The 17877-nt window shown below is 41.1% G+C and overlaps 1 protein-coding gene across 4 annotated transcripts in view; it reads left to right on the top strand.

Moving 5' to 3' along the window:
• Window positions 1–17877, top strand: part of APP (amyloid beta precursor protein) — a 229439-nt gene that overhangs the window by 161884 nt on the left and 49678 nt on the right. For all 4 annotated transcript variants that reach the window (XM_072844722.1, XM_072844715.1, XM_072844706.1 and 1 more), the window contains 4 exons: window positions 3822–3896; window positions 5009–5167; window positions 15386–15514; window positions 17662–17761. In XM_072844722.1, coding sequence (XP_072700823.1) covers window positions 3822–3896; window positions 5009–5167; window positions 15386–15514; window positions 17662–17761 — 463 coding nt within the window. The remainder of the gene's footprint in view (window positions 1–3821; window positions 3897–5008; window positions 5168–15385; window positions 15515–17661; window positions 17762–17877) is intronic.

Here is a 17877-nt window from a genome sequence, read left to right as displayed (position 1 = left end):
TGAACTTAGTGAGGTTCACACAGGCCTACCTCTCAAGCCTGTCAAGGTCCCTCTGGATGGCATCCCTTCCCTCTAGAGTATCAGCCACATCACTCAGCTTGGTGTCATCCACAAAGTTGCTGGGTGTGCACTCAATCCCACTGTCCATGTCCCCCACAAAGATGTTAAATAATACTGGTCCCTATATTCCCTAGATCCCACCGTCTCTATTATTGTGTGTGAGAGGGCTCTTTCCTTCCTTAAAACTGACTGTCAGGTTAGTGTGAGTACCCCTCTCAGTTACAGTCAAGGTTCTTTGGAGAGGTTTAATGATGTTATTACCAGAAAAAGGGTCAAGAGTTAAGAGTGGAACAAAAGCCCTTGACAAAGGTAGGCATCTTATTGGCATGACTTTGACCTTCTAACTAAGCGAACCTCCAGGCAAGCACCTCTGCTGGTCTGATTGCTGTAACTCAAACATCTGTCATAAATTCTTCTCTTGCAGATATGCTTCTGTGCCCCAGTGTAAAAAATGGGAGGAAATTCTGCTGTTTTCAATATAATGAGATTTTTGTACTTAGCATCTCTCTTAATAATGAATGACATTTTCTGTACTTCCTTCTTCCCTCTTGCTTTCCCCTACAACCCAATTTCAAAAGGAGTCTGCCAGGCACTAAGTCCTGAGTTCTGAAGAAGTTTGACTTTGAAATGGCTTGCTTCTTAAATCTCAACCAGAAGTAGTCATTTTCCCTGCACAAAGCCACCAAGCCTTGAAGAGCCATAAATCTGTGTGGCTTTGATAGGTCTGTGCTTTCAATAAGGGAGAATAGGTTTATAAGTGCATAGTGGCAAAGTTCAGCCTTTTTCTGCATGTGCGTATCTGAGGAATTTTTTTTTCCCTTCTTGCTCTTTGGGTTTCCTACAGAGTGCTACAGCATATTTCTTAGTTATTCCTAATTCTCTAAAGCAATGACCTTTGGTAAGAGCCAAAGTTTTCTCTGGGTGGTAGCCTGGCTGCCCACAGATAGCTGTAGGGCAGCTGTATCTTCAGTTAGTTAGCATACACACAGAGATGCTTTCCACCGTTGAAGTCTTCTCAGTTGCAAAAATCAGCAAAGCACAGCTTCTGCAGTCTTTACATTGAATATTGTTTCTGCAAACAGCCATGTCCTTCTGTTTTTTTCACAAGCCGTTCACTGTCATTGCACCAGAGCTGAACTGTGAAGCCCGTAATTTACATCCCTCCCAAGTAGCTGTGTAGGCTGTCAGTTTATCATCCTGCCTTCCACGCCTTAAAAGGTTTAGAGAAGTAAAACAGGCAGAGACCTGGTCTAGCCAAAGGTCTCCTTATCACATTACCCACAATACTTGTTTTAATCATAATGGATTAGCACAGGGTTAGTTTGGGGGATAAAGATGGCAAGGAACCTGTTGTTCTGAAAACCCATCAACTGCTCATTCAGAGTGAAAAAGTGTATTAGGCAGATGTCGGAGATGTGATTTGAAGACATAAAAAGAGAGGAGGGAGAAGAAAATCATAAAGTTGCTAAGCTAGGCCAATGCTCAAGCTTGAAAACATCATTGTAGTTTATGACTTGAATTAATGCCATAATTTCTGGGTCTTCCATAACATTCATATCCTGGCAGCAGTGACATTTCAGGTCTCTAGAAAGGTGCTGCCTGGAGACATGAATTAAGTTTTCTCGGCCACCACAGTCATATGGCCTAAGCGTACAATTAAGAGATGAATACCTAATGTACACTTAATACACAGCAGCACTCTGAGCATTAATAATTTTTTTCCAGAACACATCACGGTGCTCTAAATTGTGGTGTCAGTTCATGTCCTCTAGTCCTGCTTTGTCAGAGAAGCGGTAAAATCTCCTGTGCCAAAGTACTGGGAAAGTAACTCGTGGTGGGGTGACCTGCAACTTCAGTGCACTGTGCTTCATGTTCTCTGTCATCAGCTGCTTACTACAACCCCTTGCAAATGAATTTTCATGTCTCCTTGTAAATTTTGGTTTCCTACATCCTTAGAGCTTGGCTGCGATTTGCACATCAATGTGTATTTGTCTGATGAGAGGATAATGTAAACTGAAGAGGTACTTTAAGGCTGCCAGTTTATGTAGGTTGTAGTACAGTTCTTGGGACTTAAGTTTCAGCATACAGTTCCCAGTAAAAGAGCAGAGTGAGGTTAAGACGGTGATTTCTAAGTACTTAACTTCAGGTCTTTGTGCTTATAACTGCTGTCTAACCATGCCCCTGCTGAAGCCCAGAAGCAGACAAAATAATTTCCCACTCTAAAGTTTTCAGCATCCCATTAGCTTCCCAAAATACATGTTTCCACTCTCTTGGGCTGTTACTGAGGCCAGAATCTCTTACAGATAAATAATTTCACTGATAGTGAGTTCATCTATTTTTTCTGTAATGGATTTATTGCTGTCTTGAAGTAACATTTCCAAGCTTTGGGTCAAAAGGAAGATGAAAATCCTGTATTTTGGGTCAGTCTTGAGTGCAAGTGTCTGCATGCTGGTTAATCGTTAGGGTCTACAACCCTATATAGGGCTGAGAGCGAATTACATTTCAAGGACTGGGACTTGTAAAAGTCTCCTTTGAGCCCAGGTTTGTTGGTTTGTTTTTTGGTTTTTTTTAAAGGCACAGGCTCAACCAGGTACCCTGAGGCACTACCAGTGCTCTCCAGTCTGTCCATTGAGGAGCCTGAGTAGCAAGTCCAGCATGTGGGAAAACTGGGGAGCCTGAGACAGGAGCTGAGTGGTAGAGGCTCAGCTTGCAGACATGAGACACAGCAGGTTTAATTTGTCCTGCCTTTGGTACTGGTCTTGGTAAAATTTCAGTCGTGCATGTGGACTCTGAGCTTTTCTAAAATCCTCTTTAGAAAGGGTATGTTTGACTATTTCTATTCAATGGTATGAAAGTGTGGGTTTTGGTGAAAAAGGAAGGAAAGGAAATACACATTTTGAGTAATTGCTTCTAGGTTTCTTCTGTCTTCTTCTGACATGCTAATCCTGCAAATAAACAAGTCATTTATTTGTGTGCCCTGCATTCGGTGAGAGCAATTGTTTCTGCATAAAATGTGTTATCTGAGGAGATTGCTGTCTAGGTGTGAAATGAGTAAAGTCCCTCAGTAAGACCATGAGAAGGTTTCAGATGTTATGGACAGCAAGTTAAGGGTAACTCATTCCCTGACTATTGAAATACTGCCCTGTGTTACAGGAGGAGGTGGCCTCTCATGTTGCTGAAAGGAATGGTACTGAAAGTTCTCCTACGTCATTTTCCTGTCAGTGTTGTACTTGAGATATAAATATATTCAGTTCTTGAAGTGTTGGACACCTATTTCTGGACAGACTAGCACAAATTGCATGTAATTCTTGATCTGTGCTACTCAAAGGCCAGCAATGTAGTCTGAATAAATCTAAAAATTTTTGTGGTACCAAAAAAGTGTCAATTAGAACAAGTTGAAATTCACTCATTTTGACCAAGGACGTGCAATAAATGGAAGTGTTTTTCTTTCTGTCTGAGATGAAAAGGGGTTGGTGTGTTCACCCGTAGAGACCTCCACTTCCCTCACTTGAGGGCTGGTTAACGGCTGTGTTGCTTCACAGCAGAGTTGTGCACAATGTTCAGGCACAGAAGTACCGTCTTTGTTTAATTTAATAACAGGATCCTACCTTCGTTAAATGTTGTAACCGCTTTTTCTATAGAGATAAAAGGAGGAGAGGAATATAAAAAGATGGCTGCCAGAGCTGCAGTGTTTGGCTGTTGCTAAGCCCTGAGGCAGGAGAGGAAAATACGAAAGTCACACTCCTTGTTTTGTTCGTTAGGTCATGAGAGAGTGGGAAGAGGCAGAACGCCAAGCAAAGAACTTGCCAAAGGCCGACAAGAAAGCTGTTATCCAGGTAAAGGAAAACACAACCACAACCTTACCAACTGGGGCCACAGCTAAAATACAAGGGGTGCTGGGTGTGATACAATTTTAAAACCTACTTCTATGGGGATTTAATGTTATTCTCTGCTCTTGCTGTTGCTATTTTTGTTTCCAGCTGTTAGTGGCTGCTGGGGGTGTCTGTACTTTGCAGCCAGTCCCTGGAACAGCAGTGCGGCACGTTGCCCATGACTGCGTGAAGGAGTAGACTTTTGCTTGAATTTAGATTTGCCTTCAGTGAGAACTAAAAACTCCATTCCCACGGGCCCCTTTGAAAATTTAGGTCGTGATAAACTAATATAAGCTGCAGGACATAAGCTGAAAGCAGAGATGGAAGATGTGATTTAAGGAACGAATTGCCATCAGTTTTATCTGAAATAAACCCTCAGCCAAAAATTATTTTATCCAAAATTATACTATAATTCAAAAATTCTGACAAGCCAGACACTCCTTGAATCCCACTGTGGCGATGTCAGGTATTATTCAGTACTGCTAGAATGATTTCAATGCGAAACTATAAAAAGGTAACATTCAGAACCAGATTGCATTGCACATTAGATCCCACAGCTTTGCTCTCTGTGCGTTTTACCCAGTCAATCTTTTCCTTTATTGGAAAAAGTTTGGGCTCAATTTTTCTTCCTGGTGGCCAGTTTATAAGAAATTATAGTGACTCTGTTCAGCTTGGAATTTCCTCCCTCCCCACCCCAATGTAGATTTGCTCATGTTGATACATGGAAAGCCCTTGTGATGGCAGAGAGCATATGCTTGCCAAAATCCACCCTCCTCTAGGCACAATTCTCTAGTGCTGAACCGCTGTCTCAGGGCAGATGAAGGATTCGCTGGTGGTTGTGCTGAGCATGTCAGGAATATTTGATTAGATTAATAAAATATGGGTAGGTGTTCAGGAATACAGGACATCAGCAGTTCCCACTGAAATCAGTAAAAGGTGCATTGAGTGCAGAGTTCCTGGGAGTCAAGCCAGGCTGACATGGGAAAACATTTTGGTGATTTGCAGCAAAGGTGTTCATATCTGCTGGTCTATGCTGATGTCTTCACTGTTCCTGTTGTGATGGGTGTTTTTTTCAGCACTTCCAGGAGAAAGTGGAATCACTGGAACAAGAGGCAGCTAATGAAAGACAACAGCTGGTGGAGACTCATATGGCACGGGTGGAAGCCATGCTGAATGACCGTCGTCGCATTGCTCTGGAGAACTATATCACAGCTCTTCAGACTGTCCCACCCAGGGTAAGCGCAATACCACAAGCTCTGTCAGCTGTGTCAAAATTTGTCGTCCTGGGCAAAAAGAAGGTGTGCCTAGGTACAGTACCACTAAGGGGCAATGAGTGTGTTCCCCGTGCAAGAGCTACTACAGCACTCAGCCAGTTTGAAAGTTAAAACGTTTAGACGTTGTGTGTACGTAAATGTAGTCACAAGGACACACCCCCCGTATATACCTATAGGTACATGCATACATAGAGATACTTAGGCAAATAATGTGGAAGTGACTTGGTTGTCAGAAATTGTAGCCATTCACAGATCCTGCAGAACGATGATGATAGAGTCCCTCCAAGTGATGCACAGTAGGATACTTCATCATGTCAAGATGGAACTTAAGGATGAGGGTGGCTGTGATTTTTCTGTTTTGTTTGTTGAACCGTTGAAATATTTGGTGAAGGATCTTGTTAGGATTGTTGGATGGTGTGAAGATAAGACGCTGGCAATTCAAAATTGTCTGTGTTGGATGTGATGGCTATTGGTAGGTGTAAACATTAAGTTCAGAATGTGGATTGGATGGAATTTTCAGTGACTCCATATCTGTGATGTTTGTGTTCAATACCAAAATAACTGGTCTGTGACCTCCAGAAGAAGAGAATCTGCATGAACACTGGGTAAACAGTCAAAAGTTTTATATACTTCTCACCTCTTGAATACTTCCTAGTTGGAAAAAACATTATGTTACTAAAAGACTTTTGGGTCAGCAGTGTAATATGTAACTGTTAGATCCTGAATTTGGCCTCACAAGGAATTACATCAATATGGCTAACCTGGTAGAATTTTATGTTGTAAGTGAATTTCCTTCTATGTAGAGAAACCTGCATGTTCAGTGAGCATGGAAAAGTGATCGTCATCTTAGTTCTTTATCATTATCAAACTTTTTTCTCCACCCCATGGTGCAAAACTCTCTTGTTTTTACTGTGTGCCAAGTAAAAGAAAAATCTTTTACTTAGGTAAAAGTGTCATGGGGAGACTTCAGAGTAGTTGCATGAAGAGTTAATCTGTATTTTGCAGCATAGTAATTTGTGGAAAATGAAGCTAGTCTGTATCAAATTGGTAGAGGATGTTGTTTGGTCCCAGTGTGAGATGCATATTGTAACCTCTGACTGTTGTGAGGGTAACAAAGGGCTTGGGCTCAAGTGTCTCATTAGCAGACACATTAGCAAGTTACAGGCTGGGATGCAGCTTCCTTTAGGAAACTGGAGTCTGCGACTCAGAACTGCAAATGAGATTAGGTGAGCACATAGACTGGCTGCAGGTTGTGTTTGCTCTCTTGCGGTGTGGTTTTAGGTAGTTCACCTAAGATACGGTTTCATGTTTGGCTTTAGTCAGTCAGCTGTTGCTGTGAAGTTGAGCCTTGTGCAAATGTAATCATGTCTAAAAAGTATCTCCAAAAAAATTACTTGATTTCAAGTTGTGCATGGATCAGGCTGACAACTTGGTTCTGCAGGTACCTGAGGTTGTGGAAAGTGAGGATGGGGACCACACATAACAGCAGAATGGTCTCTGCTGCTGCCAAAATGTGCAATTCACTCCTAGCACATGGGAACTTGACCTTTCATGTTTGTGGAACGCAGATGACATCTCCACTGGAAAAAAAAAAGTGAACTTCAGCTGCGGAACACTAAGAAGCAAAAATGTTAACTCTGACTTTGGGACCAGAAAAACCTGCATTTTATGCTTGGATTGCTTGTAGTCAGCTCCCAGGACATTTAAATTAATAATACATTTACTGCTGTAGTGGGAGAGCATCAGGCCTGAAAGACTGTGTCAATGAACACTGTTTGATACATGACTCCAGTAGAAGTAAGTTTTGAAGGTACTGTTAAAAGACTGAGGTGCATCCTATATCATGTCCCTACAAAAGCTGATCATTCTGAAAGGAGAAGGCAGCAAACACAGAGGTAAGATCAGCTCAACATGCAACCAAATGGGGACTCATCTCAAAACTAATGGGCGTGAACAGTTTAAAAACTAAGGTGTTTAAACAGTTCCTTTGCCGGTCTTGTTGATGGTACTGTCCCTGCCTCAGCATTTTTTGGTTGCATGCTCTGTAGTTAATGACAGTTCAGGTATGTACTTCTGAACTGCTGGTCAGATATGTGCCAAAGCACGTGGAAAAAACTGACCTTGAATTCAGCAGGATGATTTGTCTGGTTTTATTGTGGGGCAGGGGGTGAAACCTGAGGAGTGATTGATGACAGCTGAATAGCCTAATGAATGAATCCAGTCCGCTAACTGCTTTGCAGGATATGGAGCCAGAAATCTGAATACACTGTGAATCCAAACTTTGGCTGCCTAGCCAAAGGTAAAATGGAATTAATGGAAAATTCAACTCTGATACCTTAGCTATATTTCTCTCTGGCTGTTCCCTAGTAAACTAAAAGTACAGCTGATGCAATTGTGTTGTCTTTGGGAGAGTAAGGCATAAGCTTACTGGTGATTTGTTAAGTAATCTTACAAAAGGGAGGTTTTTCTGGAGTTCTGCAAAAATATTTTTAAGAATCCCCTTCTACAGCCTGCTTCAAATTTTGGTTTGCTTTTAGTATGTTTGCTACAGAAGTAGATTCTGAATATTTAAAGTGATGGAGTCTCTTTCTCTAAAGTTATAAGGACAGAATTTGGGTTTAAATTGAAAAATAAGTTACGCTTTTTTATTGAAGTGCATGTCTTCTGCACACAGCTAGGAGGGTTACTGTAAGTCTGATGTGCGTGTATATATATATATATAGATGTGTGTGTGTGCAAAAAGTATTTTCCATGTACTGTTTACTCACTTGGGCATATTGCCTTATACTTGAATTTGAACGTTTCCCAAGATTTTTTGGACTTCTGGCAGACCACTTGAAGCAGCAGGATTTCATTTTACTCTTGGATGTCTAGAAATCCATGACCAGTCTTTGCCTGCAGATCAGTTATCATAGGAGTACAGTGAGTCTGGCACTCCTGGTGTCATCAGACTGATCATGGATGTGGTGCATGGTTCTCTGTGAGTGACGAAATCCTGATCCACTGGGAACTCCTGTTTTCTATATGTATACAGGTTATGTGGTGCTTGTGTTCAAGGGGTAGCCTCTTCAGGGGAGCTGAAGAGAAACTTCCTCTGGCTTGGAAAGTCCTTGAACTGTGGACAGGGGGAAGCTGGAAGACTATGTGAAGAGAAGTATCATTTACTTGCTCCTTTGGAGGAGGCTTTCCTTGTAGGATTGCAAGATATGGGACTAGGGGAACCTTTGGTCTGGGCCAGTAGTGTAGTCATTACGTTCTTATACATGCCTAGAAAGTCAGTGGTTTTCAGTGCCATTCTACCTAAAACTACAAAATTCTGGGAATCCTTTATGAATAGCTTCTGTACAAGACCAAAAACTTTAACTGCAGGTTTTTTCAGGTGTTATGCAGATGATTGCCCAATGCCAATGTCAGAGGAGTGCTTCAGGGTACCACTCTGGGCAGCAAGGAAGCCAGGGAGTGTATAGAGATGGAATTGTATAGCTTCAAGGTCTACTAGAAAACAAATTTGAGCAAAACCAAATATTTGTACTGTTGTTCTGTTCTCAGAAACGCTGTCATGCAAGCTGCCCAGAAACTTAAAATTTGATCCTCATCCCTGATTCCTGATGCAGCTTAGTTGTGCTTTGTTGCCTTTGAAAATGGGGTGCAGCTGTTCAGTATGCAGTGTCAAAATACTGTATTGTTTCATCCTCCTTGATGGCCTTAATACAGAAAAGGAGGATTAGTGGCAGCTGGAACCAACATGCCTCTAGTTTTTAAAACAGTTGGAAATTTTCCCCTTCATTTTGCAAGTTAAATAAGAGGAATTAAATCCATCATTCTCTGTGAGCAGGTTGATTCTATAATTTGTTGATATTCCCTCTTTCACGTGCATGTCAAATTTTGCTGGATTTATGTCTCCCTGTTTAATCTTTGTTGGTAAGAGATGCACATTCTCTGTGGGAAGCCAGTGGCGGGGGGCAAAGAGAAGCAGAAGAGAAATCCAGCTCCTAGTGGTGAAATAAAGGGTTTCAGAGCAACAAAACATACAGGAAAACTTTGAAAGGTAATTAATTAACCTGCTTACTTTGCGCGTAAAGTGAGCATATAATGATTAAAATAAGTTTAAAATGCTTCTCTTCTAATTTGGCACTATTTTACTGAAATGTAAATTATTGCTAAACAGAGCAGGATCATTAGGATCAATCCTAGCATGTACCTTAATCTATTTGAATTTTTTTGCCATGCATTTTCCTTGTTGCCCTCAGAATTTGCTCTGGTGCCTTTTGTGCTATGGGAGCAGTGTCTGTTCATATGGAGAGAGCACAGTGTGGGCTGAAACCAGTCGAGTTTGGCTATTTGGATGTGGAAGAGGGATCTGCAGAGGGGCCCTTGCGCAGTGCCTCCGCGTTCGGGAAGCTCGAAGCCTTTCCTGAGTCCAACGAGGTTGCTGTGGAAATATGCAGTTGGAGGCAGGCCAAAGCGTCACTGCTGATCTAGTGATAAAAATCCTCCTGTGCAGTGGGAAAGGGCAGTCCAGCTCTAATACTCCACCCTTTAGCTCTGCTCCTCTAAACCCATAAACTTAACAGCTGTGGAATTTCTCACATACACTTAATTTGGTAGGATTTTGTGAAATAGACGGCATGGATTTCAGCTCTGCTTTTAAACCAGGTCAGACTTCGAGAATGTGGTCATCTAACTCTGTTTCCCAGCAGTTTCTGAGGCTTTTATGTGAATAAAACCAGACTGTCTTGTTTTTTCCCCAGTCTGTGGGCTTGAGCATATGGTATAGTCATATACCTAGGCTTGCTGGTAGGTTTTTTGTATGAGCGAACTAAAGACAGAAGAGGCAATCCCAGATGGGTATTAAGTTCTGCAAAACCATAGCAGGTTCATTATATCTAAAATGAAAAGTTCTAAAAGAGTGAGCAGAAACAAAATTTGTCTTAATTTGTCAAAGTTGAGTAAGTTCAAATCCTGAAAAGCAAATAATGAGATTGAATCAAATACTGTTTTCATTTTATTCTGCCCCAGGAAAAGTCCTTGGGAGGGTAGGCCAAGGGAAGTTTTGAGTACCATTATAGCCATGTATTTGTGATGTGTGGGGTAACATGTTTTCTTACAAATCAGCAGAAATTATGAGAAGGCATCTTTAACTCCATGTGAAGGTAGCTGGATGGGGTTTAGTTGTGTCTCACCCATGAGTGAAAAGTCTTGCATTCATCCTAGCCAGCCTTTCTTGAGTGTTCCTAAAATGAACGCCTGTGTCAAACATGACCTGCAAGTTAATAATATAGCAGGTAAAATACATATCTAATATGGTATAGAAGGTATTCCTACTAAGTGAATGAAAAGGAGCAACTGTTGCACATTTCAAGAGCAGTAATCAGAAAGGACCCGTGATTGATTTTTCTCTAAAGGCAAGATTAAATAGCACAATACAACATTGTGAAACTTTCCTCTCTGATTTAGAGAGAATTTTGATCAAAATGACAAGCCAGGTCAGAATTTCCCATGGAAGTTTCACGTCACAGAGCTGGGAAGTTGTATTTTAAATCCACAGAAGTGCTTTAATATGATTTTTGTGTTGTTTCTCTGTAGTAAGTATTTTGGATTTCCATGGGGAGAGTGTAAGTTATATTTGTAGCAATCCAAACTACATTTGATGTTTCCATTTTCTAAGCTCAATGAAACTACACTGCTTCATCACTCCCTTAAAATCTGAAATAGCAGACTAGGATCAATGTAGAGTTCATGGGGGAGGCATCTGCATGCGTATATGTTCATATTTATATTTATGTGTGTATATTTCATTTACTAGAACCTGGTTTTTAGGCATTTTAGATCTGGTGTATGATTCCTTTATGGGAATGACCTTGTCTCAGTGCTGATGCCACCTGAAATAAAGGCACTGGATTACAGAGTCAGTGGCGCTGGAACTCACCACCATGTAGCCAAGGAGCCATCAGCAGTTTCTACTTCATTTGTGCTTGTGTCTTGTACAGTTGGACACCTGTTAACCAGCTGTCAGGACTACCAAGTTAAACTTTCAAACCAGGGTGTTGCAGTACAGGTCCTTAACTCTGCCCTGGTACATATGTATATTCACAGAAAGAACTGTCTTCCAAATAAGAGAGCGGGCATATTCCCTACAGTTTGGGTAGAAAGCCTAGATAGTCTATGTAGACCGCATACTTAGTCTGTGAACCTGTCTACTGTGTACCAGATGAATACATGCAAGTCCCAACATACTCACAAAAACTATGTATAAAATAATACTTGACAACATTCTCCAGCATAAACAGGATTTTAAACTAACAACTAAAATACCCACAGACATGAGTATGTCTGTTGGCCTGTCATTATAGCTTGTGAATGGGCTACGACTGATCTGTGCTTAGTTTTAGATAAAAAGTAGGTGTTTGAATCTGCTGAAAAGGGGGAGCTTTGGAGTGACTTTCATGGGAGTGAAAGTGTGTGTTTGAAATAGTCGGAAGCAGTGTGTAACAGCAGCATTCACACTGCTTCACCCTGCATTGCCTGCCGTGCTCCTTGTTAGATGCATTCTGTCTTTTTTTCTGCATTTGCCTGAATAGTGAGTGTGTGCCATGAGACTGAGGACTCATGAAATAATATGCATTCTGAATTTGGTGCTGGATCCTGCCGCTTAGGAAGTCACTGGCCATTCTTGTCACTGGATAAATGACAATTGCCAGCAGCATCAGCCAGGGTGACTAAAAACATGGGAATAATGGAAGTCATGTTGGGAGTATCCTGGACGCTTTCAGAGGAAGGCCAAAAAAACCAAGCCAACAAAACACGTAGAGACACCTGAAAATAGTGGAATTACTTCATAAGGCTTAGGTAGCCCCTGGTGGCTGATACAAGTTAGTTATTCTGCGAGATGTTTTTTATTAGGTGACTACAGATGTGAATACATTGAGTTTTCCCTGGCAAAACACACAGCAAAATTTCAAGTGCTAAACCCAGAATTTTTTAATGAAGTTTGGTGGTTGGTACATTATTTATGAAGAGCGAGAGGTGCCAAGTTGGCCCTGGCATGTCAGGCATTTGTTCTTCTGCTGTAGACAGTGTCAGAGCTCAGGCCTCAGGAACTTAATTTAGCTGATAATAACACCACTTTCATTTATAATTTAATCTGAAGGTTCCTGCCTAGGGTCGAAGTAATAGACAACCGTGGATACAATAGCTTCAGACACAGGGTCTGACTGCGTCTCCTCAGCTTGTGGAGCCTTCCCTCACCTCTGCGCTTGACCGTTCATTGTGGCCCCTCCACTCTACCATCACAAGAGTTCATATCACTGCTCGATATACTAGATTTGGAGGCATATCCTGCTGAAAGTATCCCTGCAAAAAGTGCTTGTATGGGTGGGATTTTTAAGCAGAATCATTTCACTCCATAATGACATTTAAAGGAAAAGGTGTCTGTAATACATTACAGAGGTGGGACTTGCAGTGAGAGGTACTTTTGCTGATATGGAAATTTGTTAAAACTGTGCAAGCAGTAGGTCTACAGTTCTAGGCATTGAGGAGAAAATGAGCTATTAAATATATATTTATTTTTTTTTTTTTTTACTATTAAAGTTACATTCAGCTATAAAACTTGGTCCTCATGTCCTCATTTATGGTAACTGCCACACTCAGGTATGCAAAGCCCAGTGGGGAACTGTCATTGCCTGTCACCAGCTTTGGCAGTCGAAGCCATGGCCCTGAAGCTGTGAGGCAGTACCATTACAAAGTTGTTGGGAAGGTTGGAGGTCTGACCTGATCCAGTGAGACTGGAACTTTGGGCAGTTACGTCTACCTACATACAGTGCATTTCTAGTGGGTTTTTTCCACTTGAGAAAAAGCAAAGCTGTTGCCCCTGTAAGGAAACACCTTGCATTCAAAATTGTTTCTGCATTGTTCTATTCTTGAATTATGGTTTTCTGCTGCCATCTCAGGAAGATTTCTTGGCAAGACATGCTAGAGGCATGTGTATCCATTTCTCCTTTATAGTGATAAGTTTGGGGCATTTCGCAATGTTACAAAAGGCACTAAAGGTGGGTCAGTTTACCCAAATGACTACTACTGTTAGTGGTATTTGACAGGTATTTTCGAGATCGTTATCCTATTAACAAATCTGTTTGTGACTCTTCATGTAGAATTTTCATTGACATACTGCAGTGAATACAAACATACTGAGGGAAAAAAAAATATATACCCTTCTGGTCTTAGACATGACACTTAAATTGGAATATCTCTTGCAGAAATAGTAATTAATCCTTTTCTCTCTAATCTGCCTGAACCTGCTATCCTGAGGTATCTTGGGGGCAAGAAAAGCTGAAGTGTCAGGAAAAGTAACAACATTTTCTGTCTTCAAAATTTTCTTGTTGTTAAGCTTTTTGGTCTTCTAGCCTTTGTTCCGACAAAGCTTGACAGTTGGCATTTCAGTTTGGTTTGCGATTACCATAATGTTGTGAGGATTACTTACTTTCCAACATTTGTCCACAGTTTCTTGCAGCTTGATCCCAGGGTGCTTGGCTTTTGGGACTTGGGGTTATTTTTCTCATGAATGAATTTTCAGTCACGGAGCCACTGAGTTTAATCCTTTGGCAAGGAATGGCTTCACATCTCTCTATTTCTGTCCAACAAATCTTCTTCAAATAACCTTTGTTTTACTGTCTGAGGACATTTTTAAATCTGTTGCTTCTCTTAAGCTGAAGAGATTCTTAAATCTTTGAGCTCCGTATCTTAGTATTCATCTCTTGTGTAAATGTTAAATTAGTTTAGGCACTATATTTGTCCATGAATCTAAGTTTTCTTAAAGCTTCAGCTTCGCCCACGGTTCTTCCTGCTTCGGAAAGCTGTGCATGGAGCCTCTGATGCTTATTTTGTCACTTCCCCACCCTCTTCCCTGTATCCCTGCCAGGGCCCAGACCAGCTGTTCACCACTTCTGCTCGTTCTTTAATCTACTGCATGGTAAGGTCACCTTTCCCTTTCTTCTCACCTGCCTCAGCTTCGTGCTTTTCACTGCTTGGCAGCTTCAGGTAGGATGCACAAGCACAACAGCACAAGCAGAGTTGACGGGGGGTAGATTTCCAGAATCCATCATAAACACTGAGCTAAAAATGAATGTCTTAGCTGAATGCTAGAGAATGCTTCCCTGATTTGGCACTGTATTATTGTACAGAGTAGGAAAGTACATAAAAATATGCATTTCTTCACTGCTCTACCATCAGTCTGTGTATATTTTCATGTTCCCTTCAGCTACGGACCTTTCTTTTGTTCGTATTCAGTATATGCCTTAAAAACTATTAAATATATGCCTTACTAATCAAAATGACCTGCAATCTATACATAGGCTAAGATTTTTACAAAATCTGGCACCTAAGCAGAGTACCTTCAGAAGAACCAAGTAGGTCGCCCTTTAAGTTTTGCAGTCGAGTCTGATGATTATTCCTTGGCTTAGGTGCTTTCACATTGTCTTCTGTGCAGCTGTTGGGCAGGTTACCTTCTGATTTGAATCTGAATATGTGCATTCAGTTTACTGTTGATAAGACTTACCAGTTGTAATCTTTTTTTGTTGCTAAAGTTTAACTGTAGTTGACAGACGTTGATACTGGTTGAGTATTCAGCAGAGTAGAGTGTATATGGGGAATCTTTGAAATGCTTCCAATGGAGTCCATGTTTTGGGGGATCTTCTGGGAGGGATTTGCCTGGTGGTAATGAAGGTTGCAAAACTGGGAGCTTGGATCATGGGGGCTCCCTGAGTTGAGGGAGAGGAGAAGTAGAGTCTGATGGAGAGAATGGAAGCAAAGCCCGAAGGAAATTGATGTTGGGTATCCATTAACTAGCATGCTAAGGTGACACTTGCTGTCTTGTTGAGGCAACAGTATAGTAGTTAGACAAGGAAATGCAACAGCCAAACTTCCCCTTATGGTTGGGGAGGAAATCTGGATGCCCTCCCTAGGGACCGCATCTACTACCTGCAACTACTATTCAACGGTGCATCCTGCCGAATGGGTTGAGCAAGTGGATGTTCCTTATAGTAGTCAGACCTGCCTTCAGAAGATAGCTGCAGGCACCGGCTGGCCCAGTGCTTTTGGTTTGGGATACATCTCCAGTGCAAGGAACTAAAACATGTAGTGTTCTAAGCTAAACTGATTTTTTTCCCTATTTCTTCCCTGTAGCCTCGTCACGTATTCAACATGCTGAAGAAGTACGTGCGTGCTGAGCAGAAGGACAGACAGCATACTCTCAAACACTTCGAACATGTCCGCATGGTAGACCCAAAGAAAGCTGCCCAAATCAGATCTCAGGTAATCTCCACTGAGGGTTAATGGGGTTGTGTATGTTCATAACCATTGTAAAGTTTCTGTCAACCTATTTTTTAAAAAATACCTGCCTCCTTTCTGTGGACAGCTTTACATGCAATAAAAAATAATCTGCTTTCTGGCAGAAGATTAAGGCAAAGTGATGTAGGAGTAGGGTGGGTATATTTTGTCTTCTGAGAAGAACAGAAAAGCAGGTTTTCTGTCTACCCAGTCAGAGTCAGTCATGGGCATTTCCTGAGGAGTCCTCCAGAGCATTAATGCCCAGAGCCCTTACTAGTGCTTTGGTAAATTATACCTCTGGGGAAATGTTAGTAATAGATTTAGCAACCACACATGGTTATGCTTCCCTTAGCTGAAGTGGCAGAACCAGAAGTGGTGTAGCCATCTGACTGCAACCAACCTTTCTGTAGTCACTGCAGAGGTACTTGTAGTGTCTATAAAAGTGATTACTGCAATGCACTCAAGTTTAACACATTCTTTTAAAATAGGCACAATTTAAAAATATTTTAAAATAAATGCATAGTTCATGGCATTTTTAAGTGCTGAATGTTACCACAGTCCTCAACATGTATGTTTTGGAACAGCTTTTATGTTGCCTTCATAAATCATGGAGGGTGAGAAAAAGAAGGAAAAAAAAAAAAAAACCAGACTGAAGATGTAGCTGGCTTTCAAAACAGCCATTATAATTGTAGGCCCAATGGATAAGCTGTAAAAAAAATGTGCAGTAATCTGCAGAATCAGCCGCTGTTCCCTCTGCAGGATGCAATGGGAAGCGCTGTTCCAGCCACAGTTTTTGAACTGACTGGCATTGCTAAAAGCCAAATCAAAACTATATACCTCCCTGAATGGCACACTTGCATATTAGACTTCTGAAACATCTGTTCCAGCCAGACTTGTACATTGAGGTCATGCTGTCTTGAAATTGTCGGAGTTAGAAATGCACACTTCTAACAGTCTTCTGCAGTGACAGTTGTCTTTCCCTTGTCTTAAACATTAAAACATGTCCTTTTGCATCTTACATGAGTTTTTAGTTTCTAAAACACTAGATTATGTAATAACAAAAAAACAGTGAAATCTTGCAGACTACAGATTGTGTGGCAGCACAGGTGAAGAATGGAAACTGACATTTAGATACAAGAAGTGCAGTGTATTGCTTAGTGTATCATCACAGGAATTAGTATTTCTACAGTATCTTTGCTTCTTGAATTGGTCAGAAGGTTGGGGGAATGTAGGCTGGAGGATCTGATGGGGAATTTTTTTCAGTGGAAAATGGAAAACAAATTATTTTGTTCAAAAGCATAAATACTATATTTCAATTTGAAGAAATCATAAGCCTTTTTTTTTTCCATTGAAATAGCTCTCTGCAAGCCATTTTCCTCTTTAGGCCTAATTGCCCTGTCAGTCTTCTAAGATGCACCTCAATTTCCCTTTCTACTGAAGAGAGGTGATACTTGCGGAGCGTACCCTGGGAGAGCATATATCATGGGATGTCATGACTCAACCCATTGCAGTGTGCAGGAACCTGAGGCAATAGAGTTGTCATCACATGAGGCAATGCAGTAATGCTTCTGGGTGGAAATATTGTTTTCAGCTGAAAATGTTTGCAAATGTTTTTATCAGGAAAATTGGGCCTTTTTTCAGAGAGCGCTGTTTCTTTTTGCAATATTAGGATAAAGGAGAGAAAAAAAAAAACAAACCAAAACCAAACAGCTGAGACATTTTGATGTAGCAATCGTTGCGCCTCACTTGGTTTGTGTGTTATGTGGAAACTTACGGGTATGGGCAAATGTAAATGTTATTGAAGGGTAAATGAGGCTGTGGATTTCTGCCACAATAGCTGCTTGTGTGCATGCTCTGCCCCACAGCAAATATAAACCCCTACTTTAAATAACTGCATTCCCATGGGATTTCAGGTAGTTGCTATGGAAGAGCATCTAGAACACTATTTTTGTAGCAGCTGTAGGAGAGAGGTGAATTTTGCAATGGATTTGACAGTTTCAGTATGTAGAGCATACTGCAATCTTATACCTAGCACAAGTGAAAACTGTCTTGTTCTCCAGAACCTATAAAATTTGTAATAACGTCAAATAAGCAGTAGTATTCCCCTCCTTAAAATACTTTTATTTCCATAGGTTATGACACATCTACGTGTGATATATGAACGCATGAACCAGTCTCTCTCCTTCCTCTACAATGTGCCTGCTGTGGCAGAGGAGATCCAGGATGAAGTTGGTATGCAAACTATTAATGTAGAAAAAGGGAAATATTTCTGTGATGAGAAATTGCTGCCAAAAGCTAAAATACAGCATCTTACTTCTCCTATTGATACACTGTCCCAGCTGAAAAAT

Source organism: Ciconia boyciana, chromosome 1, assembly GCF_034638445.1.
Source record: "Ciconia boyciana chromosome 1, ASM3463844v1, whole genome shotgun sequence".
Taxonomy (NCBI): domain Eukaryota; kingdom Metazoa; phylum Chordata; class Aves; order Ciconiiformes; family Ciconiidae; genus Ciconia; species Ciconia boyciana.
The sequence above is the reverse complement of the archived record's forward strand: the minus strand, read 5'-3'. Positions and strand labels throughout refer to the sequence as shown.